Below are 24098 nucleotides of genomic sequence, written 5' to 3' on the forward strand. Positions count from 1 at the left end.
TAATGGTGTAATCTAAATTTGATTTGGATGCTCGATTTGATAGATATCACTTTTTTTAGTTTCAAATTTGTAGTGGACACATGAATGACGACTTCATCATTGCTGTCTTTTTTACATGCGCATATATACTACGATTTATGTACTGTTGGCCCATTAAATACCGTGCAAATTTATTAATCTTGAGGCGATGGTTCCTGTTATCATCGCCTCTGGCGACGCATAGTCTCACCCAGTCGTAGATAGGGAGGAAAAGCAGATTCGACAGAAGAAAAAAATTCTTTTTCCATTGTAATGGTACCTCCACAGCTCCATACGTGGGCTGGACAAGTATCTGCACGCATGTTTTAGGACACGGGCCAGCCCACAAAGCACCCTAGCCAGCCTTGGACCCGCCCCTGGTCCTAGCTCCGGCCCTTCGCCCCAGCCTTGTACTCGCAGGACGCAGCCGCCGCCCGACCAGGTACCCCGGCCGATCGCCCGAGCGCCGCCGCTCGCCGGCGAGGAACCTCCGGCAAGGAGGAGCTCCGACGGCAGTATCGGGTGAGATTCCCGCTCTCCTCCCCTGGCATTCCTCTGGATTGATGGTTTCTTCCTTCCATTTCTTTTCCTCTTTGATTTTCTCCTCCCCAGCCCACGTTTCTGATCTAGTGGATTGTTCTTCAATTCTCGAGTAGACTGCGGCATCGAGCAGTGCTAGAAGCGTAGGATCTGCAGGCGCGATTGACATCAAGGCTCCACTGCGGGCTCATATTTGTTATGTACTGACTGCTATTTGCCTATGTTCAACTTCCATTACTTTGTTGTGCATTGTTATTTTCTTTGGAGTAAAGTCCTGTCAAAAGAGAAAATAAAAAAATGTTTCCAATAGGGAAAAATTGCTATCTAACAGTGGTAAAATTCTAGAAAATAATAAGAAGCAAGGAGCACATTTTAGTTGGGAATGAACGGTGGAGGGGGAAGATCGGGGAAAGCCAACCTGTCAGCCATTCCGGAGCATTATAGTTAGTAGTGGACAATACATACGTAGATTAATAATTGTAAACCTCATAAGAAATATACACTGTAAGATAAATTACAGATGCAGTCATATCTAATGAAAACCTCTTGTGAAGACAAATTACAGATACATTTATAGATAGTTAAAAAATATTTCTGCAAAAGGAAAACTCAATAATTGTTTTACCAATTTTTTATATAGAGATTATATGCTATCATGCTATTTATTCAGTAAACATTATCACATCAGCTATATATTGTGGTGAGCTAATCACTGAAGGTGAAAGATAGTGTGAAGAGAAATGCTAATGTATGCAAGGAACTGACACTTTTGAGTTCTCCAGCGGTGAAAAAAATACAAATTAGAACTGCAGCACATCTGGGGGCAAATGCATATGATCTTATTCCAGTGAGCCTATTTTATATGTAAACTACAAGAGCTATATTGGAACATAAATTTGCAATGACTGATGAAAGAAAATTTCAGTTTTCTTCAGGGTCATCCATTCTCTATTTGAGTTCTGCAAATGAGCTTACTTTTTTCTTTGCTTTCTTGCACAACAATGAGATAACAGGCATAAGATGCATTGCAATCACACATTGGGAAAATAAAAAGTTCCCTTTTTTAAAAGGGATAAAACAATTTAAATAACTTATACATTGCTTCAGCATGGTGTCCTGATTTCTACTACTACTCATTTGTACTATCACATCAGAGGATCAAAACAATTGCACAACCCTAAAGAAACCTAGGAAAAGGAGCAGTGATAGTGTTATCACAAACCTCATCCATGGTGAAGTCAAAGTGATCACACATGGGATGGGGAATCAAATCTTGTTTTCCCTCATGAGCTCTGACAACATGAAGAGATAAAGAATGTTATCCGTATATGTGTAATCCTGGTTATTAAAACGACGTTTAAACGTCGTGAAAACGACGTTTTCACGAGAAAACGTTCTTGTGAAATCGACGTTTAAACGTTAAAATGTCCGTTTAAACGATAAAACGTCCATCGTTTCGTTAAAATCTACCCTCTATTCGTTTTATCGTTTTAATAACCCTGTGTGTAATAACTGGAACCTGCCCTGCTCTGTTTGATTAACTGCCAGCATGAAAATTCTATGCATATCCTGCAAAGAGAAAAGAAAAGGTCAAATAATTATGTTTTCCTGATTTATGCAGAATGGCTTCAATTTCACGAAATATCATGTTTCGACATCTCAAGACACTAACTATGAGCCCTGCACTGGCATCTGGAGCGACCAGTCAGCATCACCAGCTTCAGCAGCGTGCACCAGTGAGTGGCACAGCCAAAGGAAAGGCTAAGCTCAAAGCTGGCCAGCCTTTGAAGCGTTCCACCATTGGAGCAAAGAAAGGGACCCCTTCCACTGGTGGGGGTGGAGGTGGAGGTGGCCGTGGACGTCGTGAGGCCATGGAGCGCATTACCCAGATTTCAGAGTCTTGTCTCAATGCATCTACTCCCCTGCGGCACTTGCCTCCCAAGGAGCGTCTTCGTGAGGCCAAACGTGAGGAGCTTGGACTTGTCTCCAAGGAAAGGCAACATGAGCTTGATATAGCCAAGGCCAAAGCTAAAGCCAAATCCAAAGGTACTGGTGCAGATGATGGGGACCGTGTGCTGATGGGACCACCGGGCCTTGACTACATCAGTCTTGGGCTGGTTGATGAGGATGCAATCCCCAAGTATGAGCTCACAGTCGAGGATGGTCGCCGACTAGCCAAAGAATATAGTCGTGTGCTAATGCGGCGGCACCGTGCAAGGCAAACAGCAGAGTCAACACTTCTGGCGCTCAAAAAGGAGGCCATTGCTGCACTCCCTGAGAAGCTGCAAGCTGCTGCTATGGTACCTGACATGGCACCTTTCCCTGCAAACCGGTACATGGCGACACTCACACCGCCAATTGAAGGATATATTGAAAAGGTGCGGGATGCTGCCAAGAAGCACTCTGTGAAAGAGAAACTTCGCTGAGATATTCTAGGGAGGAAACTGCCTCTACATAAGGTGAGGAGAATTTAGGCATTTCTTCTTCATTGATTTCGTCTGTATCTGGGTGAAATGTTGTTTTCATTCGTAGAAAGGAACCCGTGACAATCATATTTTCTGATAAATTATACTTCCTGTTTCAAATGCTCGGTGTTCAGGATTTATTTCTAAACCCATTTGTCTTATTAGGAGCATCTTCATATCAACTGATTCGTTTTATTAAGAGAAGAAAATTTTGCTGCCTCTTTGTGACCCTCAGCAGTGATAGTGCTGTAGCAACTAGCAAGATAAGCTAGAAAGTGCCTTGTCCGATCTTTCCTCCCTCAGTCATACTTGCTGTTGATTACTTTGCATTTTCAGGACTTGAATATGTTATGTGATTTGCATCCAAATTCTAGACTATTGCTTACTGCTATTGATGTGCTATAGAATTCAAGATAAATCAAATATGATGTTTTATTTGAGTAATTAAATTGAGTCCCATATTTTAGTAGCCAAGTGCATATAGACATAGTTCAATAATAGGAAATGCACGGTAGTAGTATCGGATATTCAGAATATAGGCTGACAGTTTTGGATAGTTTGTTTGTGAAATAAGAGTATGAGTTGTTACTATTATTCTTTGTGAGACAGATGAACTACGGAAGTTTAACTACGTTATAGTGCTGAAGACAAAAAAAAATGATCAGTTTCTGTTTCTGTTTTCTGTTAATCTCTACCTTGCATTCCTTAAATCTCTTGCACTTACATGTCCAGCATCACTGTTCTCAAACCTGCTATTCTCTGTAAACTGTAAATGGTCTTGTACTCTTGTGTAGTTTGCATCTTTTGTCACTATTGAATAGTGGTCCAATTCCTGTAATTCATTTCTTTTGCATTTTGCACCAGCCAATTCTCACTATGTGATTCTCCTCGTGATCTAACTCCGTTCTATTTTTTTTCCACTTAACTTTGTAGGTGAATGAATATTCAGCCTAATATAGAAGAACAGCTTTCACAAACTGTCTCTTTGGACAAGCTACAATTATCAAATTTGGTGATCTAGTCATAACTCATAAATCCTTTTGCAATTTCTTTTGATGCAATGCTACAGGAAAGGAGCTTTTGAAATTTTTGCTAGACTGCCACCATTTCCATACGGATTTAGGATGTTTGTTGTTGACAGCTGACTTGTGTAATAAAGGCGCAGCTGCAAATAATTGAGACTGACATTTAGACTTGGGTTACATGTTTTTGGCTGCTAGATTGCTCGAACACCTGGGTTATGATGCAGTGTTGGCATGGAAGTTATGTATGAATCAATGTGCTTCAGTCATGATTATGCTTTTACTTCTGATTTATACCTTCTGATTTTACTTTCGTTTGCACCTTTCCTTGAGGCGATGTTGTATTCTGTACATCAGTTCCCTAAAAGTTTCTATGTGACATCAATTGTGAGCAGGCCCGATTCTGATCTCTGACTTCGCTGCAGCTTTGTTCTAGCATGGCCTTTGATACATGTTACTAATATGGATGTCCTTTTATTGTTTTTTCAATCTTTTTCAAATAAAAAGAACACAAAACACGCAGTCTTCAAAATGACCATATGCTGGGCCGTTTGTGCATAACAGGTTGAGGGCTCGATTCTTGAAGCCCGGAGCTCCTTCACTAGCCGCAGCTCCAAAGCAAGAAGGCAAAATTTGCTTCCAGACACTCTTCAAAGGTGGTATTTGCTACAAAGCCACTAAAAGAATTTGGCACCATAAATCTCCTGCACGCAAAATTAAAATCAAATCTAAAATGAGGCTCTTTTCTTTTTAGTATTTCCGTCAAATGGGCGCTGCTGGTGTCACCCGTGTGACCCTCAGCAAATCTGTCACACTAGCTCCATCCACCCTAGATTTTTATGTTTTGGGCCAAAACTAGTCTAACAAATCAGTCCACACGTGTAATCCAGTCAAATTTGTTCTAGAACAATTTTTTTGTTCCGAAACAATTTTTTAATTGTTCCAGCAATACAAAAAATTTGTTCGAGAGCAAAAAAATGTTTTAAAATAAAATAATAGTTATTGGACATTGTGTGATAGTTTCACTGCCAGTGGAGCGACTCCTAGTATTTCCGTCAAACGAGGCTCTTCTAGTCTTCACGATTTTGTTGGAAAAAACAAATAAAACTCAGAACAGGCCGTCATATTCAAAATTTCATCTGCTGGGCCACTTGTCTATAGGTTAAGGCCCAAACTCGCTTGATGAGCTTAGCCGCCTCCGGGCATCACGGGGGCACGAGGGAAACCAAACCGCCGGAGGACAATGGCGAACCTAGGATTTCAAAAAGGGTATGCCACGACATTTTATTTCACTTGCAATCGGTACAATCCATATATAATTCGGTAATAAAATTTAAACCTCACCAAAACAAATTGGTTACCATGAACATAAATTACATTTCATATCTTAAATTAAATAGTTAAATACTAAAGTTGCAAAAATTATAATACAAATACTTCTAACATACTAGTTCAAATGAAAAAAAGCTACTGGTCTCCGATTTCTAATGCTCATGGAAAAAAAAGCTACTTGTCTGGTCTACGAGATCTACAAAGTTTATTTTGAACTTAAATGAGATCTACAAAGTACAAACAAAGTATGAAAGTGCATCAAAATCAATCGACTCATGAATCCATGCATCAAAATCAATCGATTCATGAATCCATAAATCCTATGAGCTGCAGAGCTACAGTTGGGGTTCCAATTTCACAAATTTCATAACAAAAATTGAAGCAATCCCGCAGCGGCAAACCGGCGTTTGGCGGTCCGCGGAAGCGGCGCAGGGACGCAGGGGCGAACCGGTGACGGCGGCGTTCGACGGCCGGCAGAGGTGGCGCAGGGGCGAACTGGCGAAGGGGGCGGCTGCGACAGTGCGGCGCAGGGCCGCAGGGGTGAACCGGCGTGGCGTCCGGCGGTCGGCGGAGGCGGAGGTGGCGGCGGCACGTGGCTCAATCCCGCCCCCGCCAGCTCCGTGTGGTCGACGGGTCAAGCGCCGCCAGCTCCGTGCCTCCGTCCGAGATGGCGAGAGAGAGGCACGAGCTGCTGGTTCAGTGTTCCGTAACAAGTCTGCTTATGGGCCTTGGACTGGGATGATTTTTTTTCTAGTTGGGCTGCAATTTTAGGTATGCCAAGGCATATCTGGCCCACCTATTGGGTCCGCCCCTGCCGGAGGACGTCAAAATCACCCGGCGCCGGCGGTGTTCGAAATCATCCATGTCCGTAGGAGCCGGCTTCATCTGCACTTAGAAAGGGACTGAGTGGAGCTTACGATTGCTCGACCTGGCCACGGGAGCTGTACGTGTCTTGCCTGATCCTCAAGGATTGGCGGAAAAACCTGTAGCACACAAGCCATACACCACTTATTTTGCCAAGGTTCCATCCACAGGGGAGCACAAGGTGTTTCGTCTGCTTGACATTTCAATCACGATGAGAGACAGCTGTACGAGGTCTGCACCGTGGATAGGAGCAGCAATGCTTGGTGGAAGGGAAAGAAGCCCGTACCAAGAACTGTTTGTTTGGGCCTTTGGTTAACTATAGTTGGCCAACTGGGCCGAGCCCGACGGGCCAGCACGGCCCTAACCTGGCCCGGCCTGTGACCCCACGGGCTCGTGCCGTGCCCGTGCCAGAGGCCGGGCCGTGCCTGGGGCGCGATTGTGGCCCGCGGCACTAGCACGGGCACGGCCCCGCTAAGGTCCCAGCACGGGGATGCACGGCTTCGGCCCGTTGGGCACGTTAGGCGGCCTGTTTGGCCCGACGGCAGCCTCCCCCCGGTCGACCGTTGGATCTGCCCGTTGGGGGGCGATCTGCCCATTGGGGGAGGGGTGCGGAGGGCTATATAAGGCCCGACGCCGGCTTTTCCCCCTCCCAACCCTAACCCTAATCATTTCTCCCTCCGCCGGCCGCCGCTCACCTCGTCTCTCTTCTTCTCGCCTCTCAGGCTCTCACCCTCTCGCCTCTCGTCCTCTTCTCTCCTCAATCTTCCTCTCATCTCGTCTTCCCGAGCTCCGGTGAGTAGCTCGGAGCCCTGGAGGGTGAAGGCCGGGGTGCGGGGCTGGCACTAGCAAACGGCATGGTCATCCAGATCCATCGTCTCGATCTTGCACAGACGATGTAGCGTCATTATCTCCTTGTCCTCCTCCTCGTCATCTCCGTCGCCATCGCCGCCATCGGACTCTGGTGCTCCGGATCTCCCCCTCGCGTAAGTGAAACGAATCCTCTTCCTCTTACTCTCTTTCTCTCTCTTTCTCTCTATCTCTCTCACTCATTTCTGTAGATTTAGTAGAGATCCGTTGAGGAACTAGGGCCGGAGGCGGAGGGCTGGATCCGAGCTTCATCCACGTCGCCGGTGCACCTAGTGCTCCAGCTACAAAGGTACGACCCTAACCCTAGATCTAGTATTGTTTGATTCGTTTCTTCTCCTCGATTTAATCCTAATCCCAGTTCCTTTTTGTACTGCATTATAGCTGTAGCTGTTGAGGAACCAGGTCACTGGCGAGTGAGGATGGCCAGATCTGACGGCGAGACGGTGGAGGTGGGAATGGCCCTATTCGGAGCGGCCGCTGATTTTCCTGTTCCCCCCTGTGCCGCAGAGGCTGAGGAACCTGAAGCAGCCGACGGTAACAGCGCCAAGCGCCCACGCCCCTCAACCTCTCCGGTCTGGGCTGACTACGAGAAACTCTTCAAGACAGTCAATCGTAAGACAGTTAGGTATGGAGCTAGGTGCCTTCACTGCTCTAAGGAGTACTCTGCTTACTCTAGTGGTGGTACTGGTCACCTTTCCCGCCACATTGCAGTTTGCGTTAAGAAGCGTGAAATGACTACTGTCCTATGCGCGCTCGTACTGAACTTGTTCGATTGATTACTAGACTTGATGTTCCTATCTCTCTTGGTGAATCCAGGGCTTTTGAAGAGTATATTAAAATTGCTCACAATCCTAAATATGCTAAAGTGTCTAGGCAAACCTCCTCTAGAGACATACTGAAGTACTTCACTGATTGCAAGGCTAAGCTTGTTGAAAGTTTTAGTACTTCAGTTAATTGTGTGTACCTAACCTCAGACATTTGGTCTGGTAATGACAAAGAGGACTACATTAGTGTTGTTGCTCACTACATAAACTCTGACTGGCAACTAGAGAAGAGGGTGCTTGGTTTGGTTCTTATTGATGTGTCTCACAATGGACAAAATATTGCTGATCGTGCAGCATCTGTCCTTGCTGATTATGGTTTGACTGAAAAGGTGCTTGCTGCTACTTTAGACAATGCATCTTCTAATGCTTCTGCCATGCAAAAACTGAAACCTGTCTTGTCTAAATACCTTGGTTTTGATGTTATTGAAGAACCTGAGTATGCATCATCTAGTCAAAACATTGCATCATCTAGTGCAGTTAACTCTATGTTCTTGCATCAGCGTTGTGCATATCATATTCTCGATCTAATTGTCAAGGAGGCACTAATTACTCTTAAGCCTTTCATAGAATCATTTAGAACTGCAATATCATTTTTAAATTCATCTAATCAGAGAATTGCTGCATATAGAAGTTACTGCATTGCAACTGGTGTTAGGCCTAGAAAGTTTCAGCTGGACATGGAGGTTAGGTGGAATTCTACCTACCTAAATGCTTAAACATTTGTTTCCTCATAAGTCCCCTTTCACTACTTTCATCCAAGCTCAGTATCCTAGGGATGAAGGTGAGCCCTTGCTGTTAGCTGAAGACCATTGGATGGTGGCACAAAAAGTACTTGTCAGACCCAGGACAGTGGGACTACTTATAGACATAGAATGTTCTAGAGTAAGGGATATCTCATAGATGTACCTTACCTCTTTTGTAACTACCCGAATAGGCATAGAACTAGCTGCAGTACAAAGGAAACTACCCGATTGTATTGTAGTAGGACTCCAACTGTACTCGGCTAGGACTTTCCATGTAACCCTGTCCCCCCAGATATATAAGGGCGGACAGGGACCCCCCTCCAAATAATCATCAACACCTAAGGCAATACAAATCACACAGGACATAGGGTATTACGCAAACTCGCGGTCCGAACCTGTCTAAATCTTTGTGTTCCTTGTACCATCGAGTTCTAGAGCAGTCGATCCCTACCTACAAACCCTACTGCTAAGGGTATCCCTGAGCAGCCTTGGTGGTAAACACCGACAGCTGGCGCGCTAGGTAGGGGATTTGGCGAGTTCACCAACGAATTCGATGGCCGGATCAAGCAACGCCAACAGCGTGCCAGAGGGCACGACTTTCGTTTTCGGTTCCTGGGCTTGCACGGCTGATGGAACGGGAGGCTTTTCCAGCCACCTTGTCACGCCTAATTCGCCTAAATCGAAAACCCGCTCCCAACTCGCCGGCATCCGTGAGTCCGCGGATCTCGACGAGAAAAGAGTTCCACCCGAACTCGACTCGGACAACCCAGGAAACGTGACAACTCAAAACCGAACTCTTGGTTTGGTCGAGTTCGACACAAATTCTGATTCCGAAAAGCCTTACTTTTCCAAAACTCTTGGAAAATACTTGGCTCATCTGAAGACAATCAAACGCCCTAAGATCAAGAACTCAGAACTACTCGACGGGGTGGATCAAGTTTCACGATCGATAGAGGGCTGCATCAAACTTGCAGAAACCGCTCTCACCCCATCTGCACAACAGCAGAACCCGAAAGCACTAAACCCACCGCCGAAGAGGTCGGGCGACATGCTCTCAGGGATCGATCGGGTAAATTCAAAGCTTGCTAACTGCATCAATGTGGCTGAAAGCACTCTGCAAAACAATGAGCAAAAATCGGGAGGAGGAATCTATGGGGGAGCTGGTGAGACAAACCCCCGGCTTGTTCGGATGGGACCGTCTATCTCCAAGATACCTCAGAGCCCTTCACAGGAACCTGCTCACACTCGGACTCCAAAACCAGTCGAGTCCAAGTTCGATCAGGAATTTGACCGCTTCATGAACGGTCTCGAGGACTTTGAACCATTTGACGATCTTGAAGAGTGGTCAGACAATGTCGAGCTGTTCATGGACGCCATGACCAAACCAACCGAGCATGCCGACGCTCTTTGGGAACCGGCCAAGCTTAAAAAAGGAAAAGCCAAGGCCCCAGAATAATCCAGCGACTCAATTTATGACAAACCCTGGATTAAGGAGCCTGAGGGGCAAACTCGTACTCAATCATGGCTACACTGGATGAACGAGAATGCCCTCTATGTAGAGATGGGCATACCGCTTCTCGCTCACCCAAAGCATACATACTCAAAAATCGGTGGGATAACCGACTCCGAATCCGAGTACTCCTCCGACTCAGAGGAACAACTGGATGACCTAATGCAGTATAGTAAACAAGTCGAGTCCAACTCGGCTAAGAACCTCAAGTCCGACCAGGACTCCCTCCCTAACCTGATTATATATGCAATGCCACAAGGACGGACAGTGCACCTCAGGAAGACACAAGATCCCAACACTTCTGCCTCACAGCTAGAGGATCTGCCCTACCAACAGAGCACTCCTTTAGACCCGTCTTCAAGCAAACAAGACTAAGAAATTCAAGACCTCTGCCGTGAAATCCTCATGGTTCGTATCGCCGAAGAACCTGAGGACGATACCACGGAGCGTCTCAACCTCGAAGACTACAATTCTGATGATTTCAATGAGTACCTTTCCGACAATATGGAAACTACTCCTCCTACAATCACAGAAGCCCAAGTTACTACCAAGGAGAATCTACCTGCTCCTCCTCCTCCTCCTCCAGCGGTGACCGTCACCGTCCAACTGGATGAGCAGCATCCAGCAGAAGATTTCTACGAACGTCGTCGCCAGCTCAACCAGAAGAGGGCATTCAGGCGTCAGCGCCTTGCTAACAGCCTTCAGGAACAACAAGGCGACAACTACGACTACTCGAACTGCGACCTCCGTAGTGTGATCAACGTTGGGCGCGATGCGCGCAACGTTATCATCTCAAGACGAAAGGAACGGGAGGAAGTCGAGGCATACAGCCATTCTTCCAACTAACGCATCCCGCCAAAGGCTTCCGCATCTTTCAAGAAGTACAAGCCGGCAACCACCAGTACCCGTCCTCAGGGTAAACCATGCACCCAGCATCAAACTGAATCATCTCAGAGCGGAAACAAGATCAACAAAGTACTGCTACGCAAGTGCTTTATCCACCCAAAGAGCTCTCACACGATCTTCCAGTGTGACTCACTCCGCCAGGCCCTTGGGGCACCTCTCCTAAAGGAGACACCACCAATAAATCTAGTCGACCTCTGTGTCGACTAGTGGTACTAGTCAACCATCATATCGACTAAGTTTCTTTTTCGAATAAGTCTTATTCAATCATATAAACCATTGCTCACGTCCAACGAGCAAGGGGTAGGTCTCAAGAGTCAGAGTCTGTCACTTTACAGTTATTGTAATTTCGACAAATCCAAATAAAGTTGATTTCTCCCATATCGACTACTTGGCTCTCGCCCACATGACCAATACCCCACCTCGAAAGACCTGCTCAGCATTAGAGCAGCTATCGAGTAGTTTTTATGGTTCTCACTCGAGTGCTTTTTTGACATTTACGTCTTGGGCAACCCGATGGAGTTCGTACCTAACAGTTCTGTCCTAAAAGACACTCTTGTCCTCCGGTAGGACACCCTACTCGCCCCGCTCGAGTAGGTCTTGGATACTCTTTCGGCACCTTCATCTTGGGCAACCCGACGGGGTTAGTACCTAACAGACTTGCCATAAGATTTACTCCAGTCCTTGGTTAAAAGGACACCTTACTCGCCTCGCTCGAGTAAGTTTTGGATATCTTTTTGACATTTACGTCTTGGGCAACCCAACGGGGTTCGTACCTAACAGTTCTGTCTTAAGGATTACTCCAGTCCTTGGTTAAAAGGACACCTTATTCGCCTTGCTCGAGTAAGTTTTGGATATCTTTTTGACATTTACGTCTTGGGCAACCCGACGGGGTTCGTACCTAATAGTTCTGTCTTAAGGATTACTCCAGTCCTTAGTTAAAATGACACCTTACTCGCCTCGCTCGAGTAAGTTTTGGATATCCCTTCGACATTTACATCTTGGGCAACCCGACGGGGTTCGTACCTAACAGTTCTGTCTTACGGATTACTCTAGTCCTTGGTTAAAAGGACACCCTACTCGCTGGCTCGAGTAGGTCTTGGATACTCTTTCGGCACCTTCATCTTCGACAACTCGACGGGGTTAGTACCTAACAGACTTGCCTTAGAGTTACTCCAGTCCTCAAGTAGGACACCTTACTTGCCTTGCTCGAGTAAATTTGGGATGTTTCTAGAATATTCACGTCTTGGTTAACTTGACGGAGTTCAATCCTAATAGTCCTATTCTAGAAATCAATCCAGTCCATTAATAGGACATACTACTCGATACGATCGTGTAGTTTGGGATATTCTCGCAAACAGTTGCATACTATCTGGGTAACCAGACAAGGTCTATCCTAAATGGTCAACTGCGAAAACCCCTCAAGGAGTACATATAAGTTCTTGACACTCTAAAATAAGTTGACACAAGTTTTCCGCTTGCTTAGTTTACTATGGGAATCTCCATTACATAATCTTTTTGCCTCGAGTACTTGATGGGTACTACTCGCTTGCTTGAGATACAAAAAGAACTCCTGTTTTCCCTTAATAATCTAAGTATTTGTCGAGAGCTTCCCATCTTCTTATCTATCGAGAAACTTCTTAAAACTCCTAAATACTCAATAAGAGTTCTTCCCCCATTTGAACAACAAAGTTCATATTAGCCGCGTGCTAATTGAAAATTTTTCCTCCAAGAAGGAAATTGATACTAAGCTACGGCTTCTCACAACTTTAAGTGCTATTCCCACTTGGTTAATCCCGCGGGATTCAATCCTAACCGGTCAGCACTATGGCTACGATTCAGAAACATACAAACTCGATTTGATTCGAGAATATGTTGCCTCCTAAGGCACCCACGGATACAATTCATCGTATCTACTATTATGACTGAGTGGGCCCGATGCTGCCTACACTCAGAACCCACAAGTACAACTACTCGACACATTAAGGGATTCCACAATCCTAACAAGTACTTGACTTTACACAAACATCCAGTATTTGTTTAAAGTACTTCTGGCTCACATGCCAACTCAAATACAAGAAAAGCTTAAGGAGACTCTGCTCTGCTCAAGGCTTCTACAATCTGATCAGCCACCCCGGAAGTTTCCGCCAAGTACTGACGGAACTGATCATCAGTACAATCAGCCTTGGCTCCTTGCCCAAGAGCATCTAGATGAGTGGTTGGCCAATAAGATTTCACCAGCCCAAGTACGTGACCTACGTACTGGTGGGTAATGTGGGAAACAAACCTCTCGAAGGCCCCAGGCACCCTGCGAAGCCTCCCGGCCAGCGTGAGTGGTTCATCTCCATCTCTAACTGGGATATCCATGGCCTCGGCTACCTCCAGGGCGGCATCTCTGACTTCTTTCAGCTCCACGAGCTCACGCTGCATCGAGTCTCGAGACTCTGACAAAGTCTTGAGTTGTTGCAGCATCGATGCTGCCTCACGGTCAGAGTCCTCTTTAATCCTCTTAAGCTTCTCTATCTCATCTGCGTTTCGGTACATAAGAATCTTTAAATCCAGTACCAAGCTTTCCTGAATCTCTAAAGATTTGGCACAAGCTGTGTACTCGATTAAAAAGAAAATCTTATGAACACCAAGTGGATCTACTAGTCGAGTGGATATCAAATACTAATGACTAACCTTTCTTCGATTAGGAAAACTTTTTCAGCTTTCCTTCAAGAGCAGTCTTCTCAGATGAGAGCGTCTTAACCCTCTCCTTGAGAGCATTTAGCTCTGTCTCATCTGGCGTCAGGACACCCTTTCATCCTGGTGCCTCCTGCAAAACAAAAAGATCAGTATACTACTCGATCTACTATAAAAGTACTCGAAGCTTTCGACTACTTACCTCCAGCAGCTTAAAAGCATGCTCCACTTTCTCTCGCGATAAATCACTTCCCGATGTTACTTAGGAAGTACTCGCCACAACAACAGCCTTCTTGGGCACTTCTTCAATCCTTCCTATAGTATTCCCCGTGTTTTGGGAATCTAAAGGAAGAACATGCTACTTCATCACACTAAGAGCAAAAGGATACCTTTCTACAAGGCACTACAAGCTTACCTGCAGGAGCCTCCGCAGGCTGTTTATCATCGCATCCCTTAGGAAGCTTCTCGCCTTCTTCTTCTCCTGGAAGCCTGCTGCTTTCGTCATCCTCTGGGATTTCCTCATTAGTCCTCTCCAAGTTCGGCAATGGAGAATCCAGAAGCATAGCGTTGGCCATCGCCTCTGCATCATGAGTACTCATCTCAGGAGTACTCGGGGGCTTCTCCAGCCCCGGCTGAGAATCCGAGTGGCTCTCAGCCCCCGCGTCCTCACCCAGAACTGCATCTCTGCAAAAACAAAGTAATTACAAACTACTGGATTCAAAATAGACTCTACACATACAAGTTCTAAAGAACTTACGCATGAGCTCTTATTAGGGCAAATTCCTTGATGCCAAATTTGCGGGCAGGCTTTGTGATCATGGCCAGCTTATCCGCATCGACTGTCTTATTTATATTGGAACTACTCATTGAATGAGTAGCCCTGATCCCACTTGATGGGTCCACTATGGTGGGGCAGTATCATCCCCAGATGGTGAAGTCCGTGGCATCTTAGCCGCCGGACTGGGAAAAGCAAAAACACAAATCAAAACTTTCAAATCGACAACTAGAAAGTACTCGATTGCAAAATAACTAGCTACTTACCTGTCGCTAGTGGTATGGGAGGAGCTGCTACGCTTCCTTGCCGTTGACCGAGTACTTCTTGGGCGCTCGGTCTAAGCATCAGCACTTGGAGTGGGGCTGTGCTCCTCATCACTTCTTTCCCTAGACGCTGCCTCATCTGCACATCCAAGTCTGGATATTAGTACTATTTATATGAAATCTCATATGTGCATACCAAGATTTGGTTAAAAGATCGAGGAAATTAGAATAACAAAAGGGCGAACAAATGACTGGTAGCGAAGGACTACTCTTAAAGCGATCCACGTCCTCCTACATAAAGCAAATCCTATCAATTTTATACTATAGTAAAGTACTCGATTTCTATGAATCGACTACTCTTATCAAGTACCTGCTTCGGTGGACTCGCAACAAAAAATGTACCAAGAACAACTGGGATATTATTTACATTCTTCAAAAGTCGTTGTATTCGACTAAAAACTACATCATCCGAGATCTCTTCCTTCGAGTATCTTGACATATCAGTTGTTCCCTGATACTGGAATCCAAGCGATTCCAGAGCCTGCAATGGCTGGATTCTTCGCTTCATCCAGTCAAACATGACTGTCTCTCCAGTCAACATACTTTGCCTTAAAATGGCAATCTGTGCGAGTAGTTCAGAGATTTGACTCTCGTCGGTTAGTTTTTTATTCCACTCGGGCCATTGGATCGGAGGGCCGGGAGTAATGGATGGAAAACATCCCGACTGGTTCTCGATATAGAACCACTTGGGTTTCCATTCGATTACTTTATTACTAAGGTCATAAGAGATATACACTCTATCCTTCTTTTGCCTAAGTTGGAGACCCACGCCCCCTACTACATCTAAGACGAGTCTATTGGGCTGCGGTTTCAAATGAAAAAGAAAGCGAAAAGCTCAAAATGGGGCTCGATGCCCAGAAAAGCTTCGCATAAATGCACGAAGATGGAAATATGGACAAAGGAATTTGGGGTCAGATGATGCAATTGGATCTTGTAGTAGCCCATGAGTCCAGAAAAGAAAGAAGAGCAAGAAAACCCCAATCCGCGTTCCAAGTATGAGGTGAAAGCAACGATTTCCCCCGTATTTTCACACGGATGATCTTTCCCCAAGGCAGGATGCAATTGGATAACAGATTTGGGAACTAAAAGATCCTGCGACACTAGATAATCTAAGTCAGATTGAGAATACTTACTTGTGTTCCAACCCTCATCACGAGTTGGCTCTGCAGCCACACCCTTCCCCTTGGTCGCTTTCTTGGGGGCCATCCGGAAGTCTACGGATCGCTTCACTCGCATACACTGGCGGAAATCCTAGGCCGATAGTGGGGAGCAAAAGGAAACAAGAACTTTGGATCTGGAAGCTCGAGAATGAAAAGACAGATCTAAAGCAGTAAAAACAAGTGGCGGCCGGTGGGGTAAAACTTAAGTTACCGCTCCATTTTATAATGACGGTGGCAACATGGTAAAAACACCCAACATGCCAACAATCCGTTGCAAATCGGGGAAATAATGGGATTTAAAAGAGACATTCCTTTTTCTGAGATTACATTTTGGAAAAAAAAACACTCACATCCCTAGTCGACCACTCGACATCCTTTTCCTTAACTAGGATTACATTCCAAAACAAGGATAAGTACTTGACATAGTAAAACTACTCGACATTACAACTCGAGTACTTTTTACATAACTTTACAAAACAACTCGGGTCTGCACGCACAATTCTTGGCTTCCTGAGAAGCATGCTGCAGCTAGATCGGCCCGAGACTGTGACAAAGTACAAACTTGTTATTCCCATCAAGGGAATAATGATACATGTATCCTAGGAGAAAAGTTTCAAGAGTATGAAGGCAGATTACAGTAATCACCTTGCAAGTACTCTTGTAGCATCTTCTGGAGAAACTTCTCCTTCTCCCAGAATACGTTGTGGCAAGATTAAGCTTCCCCGCCAGAGATGTTAGTTCTTGGGCAGTCTCAACCTGGGAACTCAAGAGTATGACACAACTAGACTCAACCAATCCACAAAGAACCTGCCTCATTGGAAGATGCAAGGACATGATGTCCAAAATGGATCCAATGAGAGCATGGGAGTGGTAGGATGAGGTTGCAGGGATTTCTCTTGTCATTCGCAAGTTCTCTTCTAGCATCTTTTGCTGGAAAGAACTACACAAATCTCAGAAGGGCGAGAGCAAGAACACCAAGGAAAAGTCATGATCGCTACACTTTGGTGCTTCTGGCAAAGGCCTCTCCCCTGCCTTTTATAGCCACAAGGAGACTTACTGAAGGAGAACCCGTGAATCAACAGTGCACGTTTCACGGACGCATTCATGACAGCATTCATGGACGCAGTCAAAGCTACAATAATGCAAATTCTCCAAACAGTAACGTCTCATGTGAGCACTGAATAAAGAGCCGTACATCCCGGGTTTTATTCTTGAAATTATTTCGGGTGCAATCAGTGTGGTGGATCCAATTGTATCATTTTTCTGGGATTTTACCCGAAAAAGAGGTCTTTTCGGATTCCGGTTCTGATGAATCCTACAAATAATCTGAAGGATAAAATCTGATGCCACAACTTAAATCCTTAATTCCAAATCTATGCTCGGGGGCTACTCGTAGCAAAAGGGATTTTGATTTAAGGCTCGGGGGCTGTTGGATATGGGCATCAGAGATTTATTTCTCATTTTTTTTGGAAAATAGACTGAAGTGACCCTCAGCCTAATTCTGCAATTCAACCTAAGGCTCGGGGGCTACTCCATATGGAGCGCGAGTACTGCGCGCACCATATATGATCAAGATTTCAGGGCTTGAGCACCTCATAGCCTAGAAGCAAACGGAAGTACTTGAAGGACTACTCGACGTATTTGAAGGAAGGGCCAGAAGCAACCAGAAGGATGTTCTGACTACTTGAAGTACTCGAAGACGCCCAGCCAAGTACTCGACGCCTGCAGGACTCGGCTATGAAGAGCTCGGGGGCTTGTCAGACCTGGGACAGCGGGACTGCTTATAGACATAGAATGTTCTAGAGTAAGGGATAGCTCATGGATGTACCTTACCTCTTTTGTAACTACCCGAATAGGCATAGAACTAGCTGCAGTACAAAGCAAACTACCCGATTGTGTTGTAGTAGTACTCCAACTGTACTCGGCTAGGACTTTCCATGTAACCCTATCCCCCCGGATATATAAGGGCGGGCAGGGACCCCCTTCAAACAATCATCAACACCTAAGGCAATACAAACCACACAGGATGTAGGGTATTACGCAAACTCGCGGCCCGAACCTGTCTAAATCTTTGTGTTCCTTGTACCATCGAGTTCTAGAGCAGTCGATCCCTACCTACAAATCCTACTGCTAAGGGTATCCCTGAGCAGGCTTGGCGGTAAACACCGATAGTACTGTCATTTCTTGAGTTGTTTTATGATGCAACTGTTATATTGTTTGGTGTGTACTATCCTATATCTCCACTTATGATTCATTATCTTGTTAAGATTGCTCTGCACCTAAAAAATTATGCTAATGATGTGCACATCAGATCTGTGGTGCAACCTATGATAGACAAATATAATAAGTACTGGAGGGACATACCTTTGCTTTACTCTTTTGCATTCATCTTGGACCCCAGAGCTAAAATGAAAGGTTTTACTAGGGTGCTTAGAAGATTGGGTGGTCTCACCAGTACTGATTATTCTACTTATTTGGTTGGCACTCGAGCTAGACTTGCTGATGTTTACAATAAATATGATGAGAAATATGGTGCTGTTAGGTTGAGGAGGACTGACCCTCCTGTCCTGTCTGGTAAGTCAAGGTCTGCTTGGGATGAAATATATGACGATGATGGTGGTGCTGTTTTGGGTGGTGGTATCTTTCCTGGTAATCCTAACATGTCTAGAGATACATCTGCAACTTCTTTGCTGCATGCAGTGAGGTCATCAGCTTCTAATGCTTCTGAACTTGTGTCCTACTTGGATTGTGACACTGTCAACCACCTAACAGATGACTTCAACATCTTCGACTGGTGGCATCAGCACAAACTAACATATCCAGTACTCTCAATCATGGCTAAAGATATCTTAACTGTTCCTGTGTCTACCGTATCTTCAGAATCCACTTTTAGCATGACTGGCAAGATTATCGAGGAGCGGCGAAGGAATCTGAAGCCTGAATGGTGGAGATGCTGACCTGCATCAAGGACTGGGAGGCTGCTAAAGCAAGGATGCAACAGAATGTGGAGGACAAGGAGCTTGAACAAGCATTTGAAGACCTTTATCTTGATTCATGATCATTTATGTAATGAGACTCTAATATTTAGAACTTATGAACTCTAGAACTTTAAGTATTGAACTGTGATGTAATAAACTTTATTGGAGCTTGACTGTACTCTTTTTCCCTCTCTAGGGTTTCTCACAAGGGTGAGTTTTACCTAGAGATGTTTTTAATGAGGCAGCCATTGCAAAAGCTCCTAATAAAATTGATCTTTTGTTATGTCTTAGTATTTGTTGGTGACTTTGTTTGATTTTCATTTTCTCAATTTAAATCTTTATCAGTTACTTATTTGAATGTTTGAAAGTGCTTGAAATTCTGAGTTGAAAGAGGTTCTTTGGCACTATAGTGCTAGTGCCAGCTAGCACTATCGTGCTCCTCAGCACGGCACGGCCCGGCTAAGTGTTAGCCGTGTCGTGCTAGTGCTTGGGATGCGGCACGGCGGCACTAACGGGCACGACACGACATGTTTGCCGTGCCACTTGGTGCCGTGCCAGCTCGTGCCATGCCTAGTCTGGGCCGTGCCGTGTAGTGCCGTGCCGGCCCGTTTGGCCAACTATATGGTTAACTGTGGTCGTCAACGGGATTGTATACTTCTTCTATAGTGAGCAAGATCGAGCTCAAGATCCTGTACTGGACCGCATAGCTTCCTTTGACCTTGGGATTGAAGAGTGGAGGGCAAGTCTGCGAGGACCCCTAAGCAGCATTATGGTGGATGCTGCTGTTTGGCCCGACTTTCGATTATTTGCTGATGAGCTAACAATGGCTGCCTTGAATGGCTGCTTAGTTGTGGTCCATCGCTATTCGGTGTTCTCGATGGACCTATGGTTTCTGATGGACTTTGAAAGGGGCTTATGGGTCAAGCAACACAACATACTAGTTCCATCCATTGTCTGGCATGCTTTACCTCCGCATCCCTTGTTGGTGTTAAATGATGGAAGAATAGTAATTTTTTACATAGGACATGGTAACGGATCGATAATAAGAGTTTACAGTCCAATGAACAACACTTCTACTGATGTGGCAGAGATGGGGGATTATTGTGCAGTTGGTTTGTACACAGGAAGCCCATTGGGCCAGTTAGTGAGGTTAGTATTGCAGTTGTTCATGTTTAATATATGATGATGTGTATCCAAGCGATAACTTCTGTTATTTCTAGATAGCACAGTTGTTTCCAATCATTTGCTGATAGTAAGGAGAGGCCATAGTAATGCATGCTTTTGGTTTTTATTTCTAAAAAAATGGAATCTTTCCTCTTCTGTTTCAACTTCACTACTCAAAATGGTTAGTTTGAGTGCCCTTCAAATTGCTCTAGAACTTCTTTATCTAGGTGTTCTAGTATTAACTACAAGTCAAGCACTTTCTATTTACAAATTTTGTTTTTTGGTGTTCTTACCCCTACTTTGAAGTGCAATATAGAACACGCCATTTTATTTGTGATCTTCAAGTTTCATTTCAATAACTGAGTTTCAGTGGGTTCATGCATATAGAACAATAATAGTAGGCGCACAAAACTTGGCAGTAGTATGTGGAATTCATAATTTATGTTGACAATTTTACATGAGTGCCTTTGTGAAAAAAACATGAGTTATGCCTCTTATTTTTGTGAGATAGATAATCTGGGGAATGTTAACCACATGAATGGCTTAGCTATTCATTGAAGTGAAGCTTGAACAAGATACATAACTCAATAGCAAACCTATGATTGAGTGCTAGGCTGCTAGTGCGTCTACTTGTGCTTTGGTGCTCTGCTTTGTTGTAGTTCTGTTAATCTGATACTTGTGTGGATTTGTGGTGTGTACCTGTCTGCCTGATGCATGTGTGTGTGCTGCCTTTTGCTTGGCTCGTGTATGTTGCCTTTTGTTTAATGATTGCGCGCTCCTAGTGTAATCTCTGAATCTCTATGTTGTGCCTGTTGTTCTGTTCAGTTACTAAAAAAAAAATACATAATCGCTTTTATTTGTGCTACTCGGTTCAAAATGAGGGTATGTGTATGACGTCGCCTCGCCACGCGCCTTATTCACCTAGGAAGTGGGTGGATAGCCATGCCTCGCCTTACCGCCTTAAAAACAATGCTCTGGATCACTCCTTATCATGTCCAAAGCACGTGGTTATAGCTGGATATCATTTATAACTTAGCACATAATAAACAAATGAGTTTTGCTCCAGTGGACCCTTCCACAAAGTTTGCACGAATATTAAAGCATCTGACATTTAGTTTTATTTTTTTCCTGAGTGGGTTTGTTTGGGCCTGGCCCTACTCGTGCCCAATTGAGGCCCAGTCCAAGTTGAGGACCCAGATACGCTTCCCTGAGGCTGTCTCCAACAGCGGACGCATACCGCGACCCAAACCCAAATAAGCGTCGCGCACATTATTTTGGGTACTAAAAACAGCCTCCAATAGATGATGCAAACCGGCCACCCATTTTGCCTACCGGTCGGGGCGGGACACAAAAATGCGTCCCTCTCTCCCCACGACGCATTCGGCCTTCGTCCCTCTCTTTCCAGCACGCGGCACCTGTGCTCCGTCCTTGGCTCCCCATCGTTGGCACCCGTCGCTACAGCCCGACCTCCGTCGTCATCGCCGGCACCCGCCTCCTCCGCCCTTGTTGCCGGCACCTGCCCCAGGATCCCGCCGTCTGCCACCGGATCCTCGTCTTCTCCGCGCGGCGAGGAGTGACCATCGGTACACGCAGCACCACGCCGCTGCCACCGGCACGGCGGTGGCCGGTTCCGAGGCACGGAAGGCCAGAGAGAGAGGCGGGGGAGCTGCGCGGGGTGGAGACGATGTTGGTGGTCCGAGGAATCGGCCCGGGACCACCTAAGGGCAGGATTTGGCGGCGGCGCGGAGCTTCTTTGTTTCAATCATGGCGGCGGCGGCACTGTCGGACGCAGTGGCGGAACGCGCGGTGTAAGAGGGCGGCGAGCGCGTGGCGGCGGCGCAAGCAAGAGCTCCAGAGCCCTCCGACAAACTCCTATGTGGGGTCCTTTAGCAAAGAAAAAGGCGGCGGAATGGTCCTCACCGCGGTGTGGTCGGCGGCCATGGAGGCGGGAACGAGGTCGCCGTGGAGGGACGGCTACGGCTGCGGAACGGCCGGGCTGCCGCTTGGAGAAGGTGGCCGAGGTTGTGGGGCAGCTTGGGAAGGGAGGAATCGACCGCCGGCGAGGTGAGACAAGCTCGCGGCGGGGAGCGCCGGCACGGAGAGGAGCTGGTGGCGGGGAGCAAGTCCACGGCAGGGCGCGGAGAAAAGCTGCCTGCGGGGAGCAGGTCCGCGCCGGGAAGCGGGGCATGGAGAGGAGTCGCCGGCGGGGAGCGGGTCTGCGGCGGGGCGTGGAGAGGTCACCGGCGGGGAGCGGGTCTGCGGTAGGGAGCTGGTCCACCGGTGGGTCCGTTGGATTTTGCGTCCGCGGTTGGAGAAGCAAATTTTTGGGTGACAGACTCTTCCCCTGTACGCAACCCAAATCATCAAATGCGTCTCTTATTTGCGTTCGAGCTGTTGGAGATAGCCTGAACCCCGTCATTCCGTCCGCTGCCCCTCATGTTCTTTCTTCTCCATCATTTTTTTTTGCGGCGGGCTGAGCCGACGGCCGCGGCGCAGTTCGTTCCCCGCCCAACCTCGCACGTCCCTAGTTGCTCACCCCTCCTCCGTCCTGCCCCTGTTCTTTCTTCGCCATCATTTTTGTTGCGGCTAACTGAGGTGGCGGCAGCGGTGCAGGTTGTTCCCCGCCCGCGTCCCCTGCTGCTCCGATCGGCCGCCTGATCTTGTTTTGCCCTTTTTTTGTTTTGCAACAATTCTTTCAATGTTTCGATTCTGATAAGAGTACTGTGAATGAAGCTACAAGGTAGCAAATTAACATTGCAAACGAGATGCATCATTTTATTTTTGTTAATGGAAGTTCCATACAGTTTGGCGCAACCTGTTTTAAAATCTATGAACAGAATGCATGGCATGAGTAGCAACCAATAATTGTTGCAGAACAAGAGAGCACAAATACAAGCTGATGTTACTGGACTCGGAACGATATTTGGCACAGAATCATCAACGTTAAAAACATTCATAAGCAGCATAACTCCTGAAGTGAAACGATAGCACATAGAAGCTGCAAGTCATATACACAAGACATCAGCTTGTAGCGGTTTGCCACATTTCTGATGTTGCGAAAGTCCCCCATCGACTTCCTGATGTCACTTGCAGTGAATCCCGTCCGAGAACCAAATATCCATGCAGAGTTATCTCGCAGTTGGCTTGAGGAAAAGGCAAGAAACTCCAAGTGCTTGACACCAATACTGATGCCATTTGAAATGACTGACAGAACTCTAGTATAAAGAGCCATTCTCCAGGCATCGTTTCCAGAAGCAGAAAGAGGTGATAAATCAATTGATCGGAGCTTCTCACAGTCCTCATCAACAAATGAAATCCGAAGCAAGTTATCTAAATCAGCAGAGGGAGCCGAAATCCCGATGTGGAGAGGGAGCCGCCGCCGCTCCGTCTGCCTTGACTCGGCGATCTGCAGAAAATGGCGAAAGGTCCAACTGTGAGGGGGGATGGAGAGGAAAACGGGCATGGATGAAACAGCGAGGCAGCCGCCACAGCACCTGACCAAACCGGATCGGGGAGAGCCGCCGCCATCGCTGCAGTCCGCAGGTGAGAAGAATGGCGAGGCCTTCGCGAGAAGAACGGAACCTGACTCCTCCGTTGCAGGCAGCGACTACTACGTGGGTAGCAGCCCTTGATTCGCCGACGCCGCCGCGCCTGATGAAAACGGATCGGAAAGAAGGGGGGGGGGGGGGGGGGGGGGGGGCTTGCCGCCACCGGTGCCGGCCGCCGGACGCGAGAAAAAGAAAACGTGAAGGAGCAGCGGACGGAGGGGGCAAAGCCGCCGCGGGCAGAACGGACTTGTTGAATCTGACCTGGTACTGGCTATTGGACTTGGACCGTGTCTCAATTGGCACGGGTTGGGCTGGGCCCAAATAAACCCACTCAAAAAAAATTAAAATTAAATGTCAGGTGCTATAATATTCGTGCA

The 24098-nt window shown here is 46.3% G+C and overlaps 2 protein-coding genes and 1 long non-coding RNA gene across 3 annotated transcripts; 2 read left to right on the forward strand and 1 right to left on the reverse strand.

The window, feature by feature from the left end:
* Positions 1–375: 375 nt before the first annotated feature.
* On the forward strand, positions 376–4351 carry LOC120697102. The gene is made up of 3 exons (XM_039980239.1): positions 376–540; positions 2180–3017; positions 3957–4351. The coding sequence occupies exon 2, from the start codon at positions 2181–2183 to the stop codon at positions 2982–2984; it is 804 nt and encodes a 267-aa protein (XP_039836173.1). The 5' UTR covers positions 376–540; position 2180; the 3' UTR covers positions 2985–3017; positions 3957–4351.
* A 3176-nt stretch (positions 4352–7527) lies between these two features.
* On the forward strand, positions 7528–18988 carry LOC120653078. The gene is made up of 3 exons (XM_039931009.1): positions 7528–7733; positions 7925–8615; positions 18299–18988. Exons 1-3 carry the CDS (start codon positions 7528–7530, stop codon positions 18986–18988), a joined length of 1587 nt encoding a protein of 528 aa, XP_039786943.1.
* Positions 18989–23063: 4075 nt separating this feature from the next.
* Positions 23064–23874, reverse strand: LOC120651558. Its single transcript, XR_005666230.1, has 2 exons — positions 23668–23874; positions 23064–23579 (listed from the first exon to the last, which is right to left on the reverse strand). It is a non-coding gene; the product is annotated as an uncharacterized LOC120651558 (long non-coding RNA).
* Positions 23875–24098: the final 224 nt, after the last annotated feature.

This window comes from Panicum virgatum, chromosome 1K (assembly GCF_016808335.1).
Source record: "Panicum virgatum strain AP13 chromosome 1K, P.virgatum_v5, whole genome shotgun sequence".
In the NCBI taxonomy this organism is placed as follows: Eukaryota; Viridiplantae; Streptophyta; class Magnoliopsida; order Poales; family Poaceae; genus Panicum; species Panicum virgatum.

Bases quoted from the DNA above. Each gene is read 5' to 3' on its own strand.
- LOC120697102 (XM_039980239.1), top strand. From the start codon at position 2,181: ATGGCTTCAATTTCACGAAATATCATGTTTCGACATCTCAAGACACTA.
- LOC120653078 (XM_039931009.1), top strand. From the start codon at position 7,528: ATGGCCAGATCTGACGGCGAGACGGTGGAGGTGGGAATGGCCCTATTC. The intron at 7,734-7,924 runs GTATGGAGCTAG...TGGTGAATCCAG, and splicing joins GTCAATCGTAAGACAGTTAG to GGCTTTTGAAGAGTATATTA. The intron at 8,616-18,298 runs GTTAGGTGGAAT...TATCTTGTTAAG, and splicing joins AGTTTCAGCTGGACATGGAG to ATTGCTCTGCACCTAAAAAA.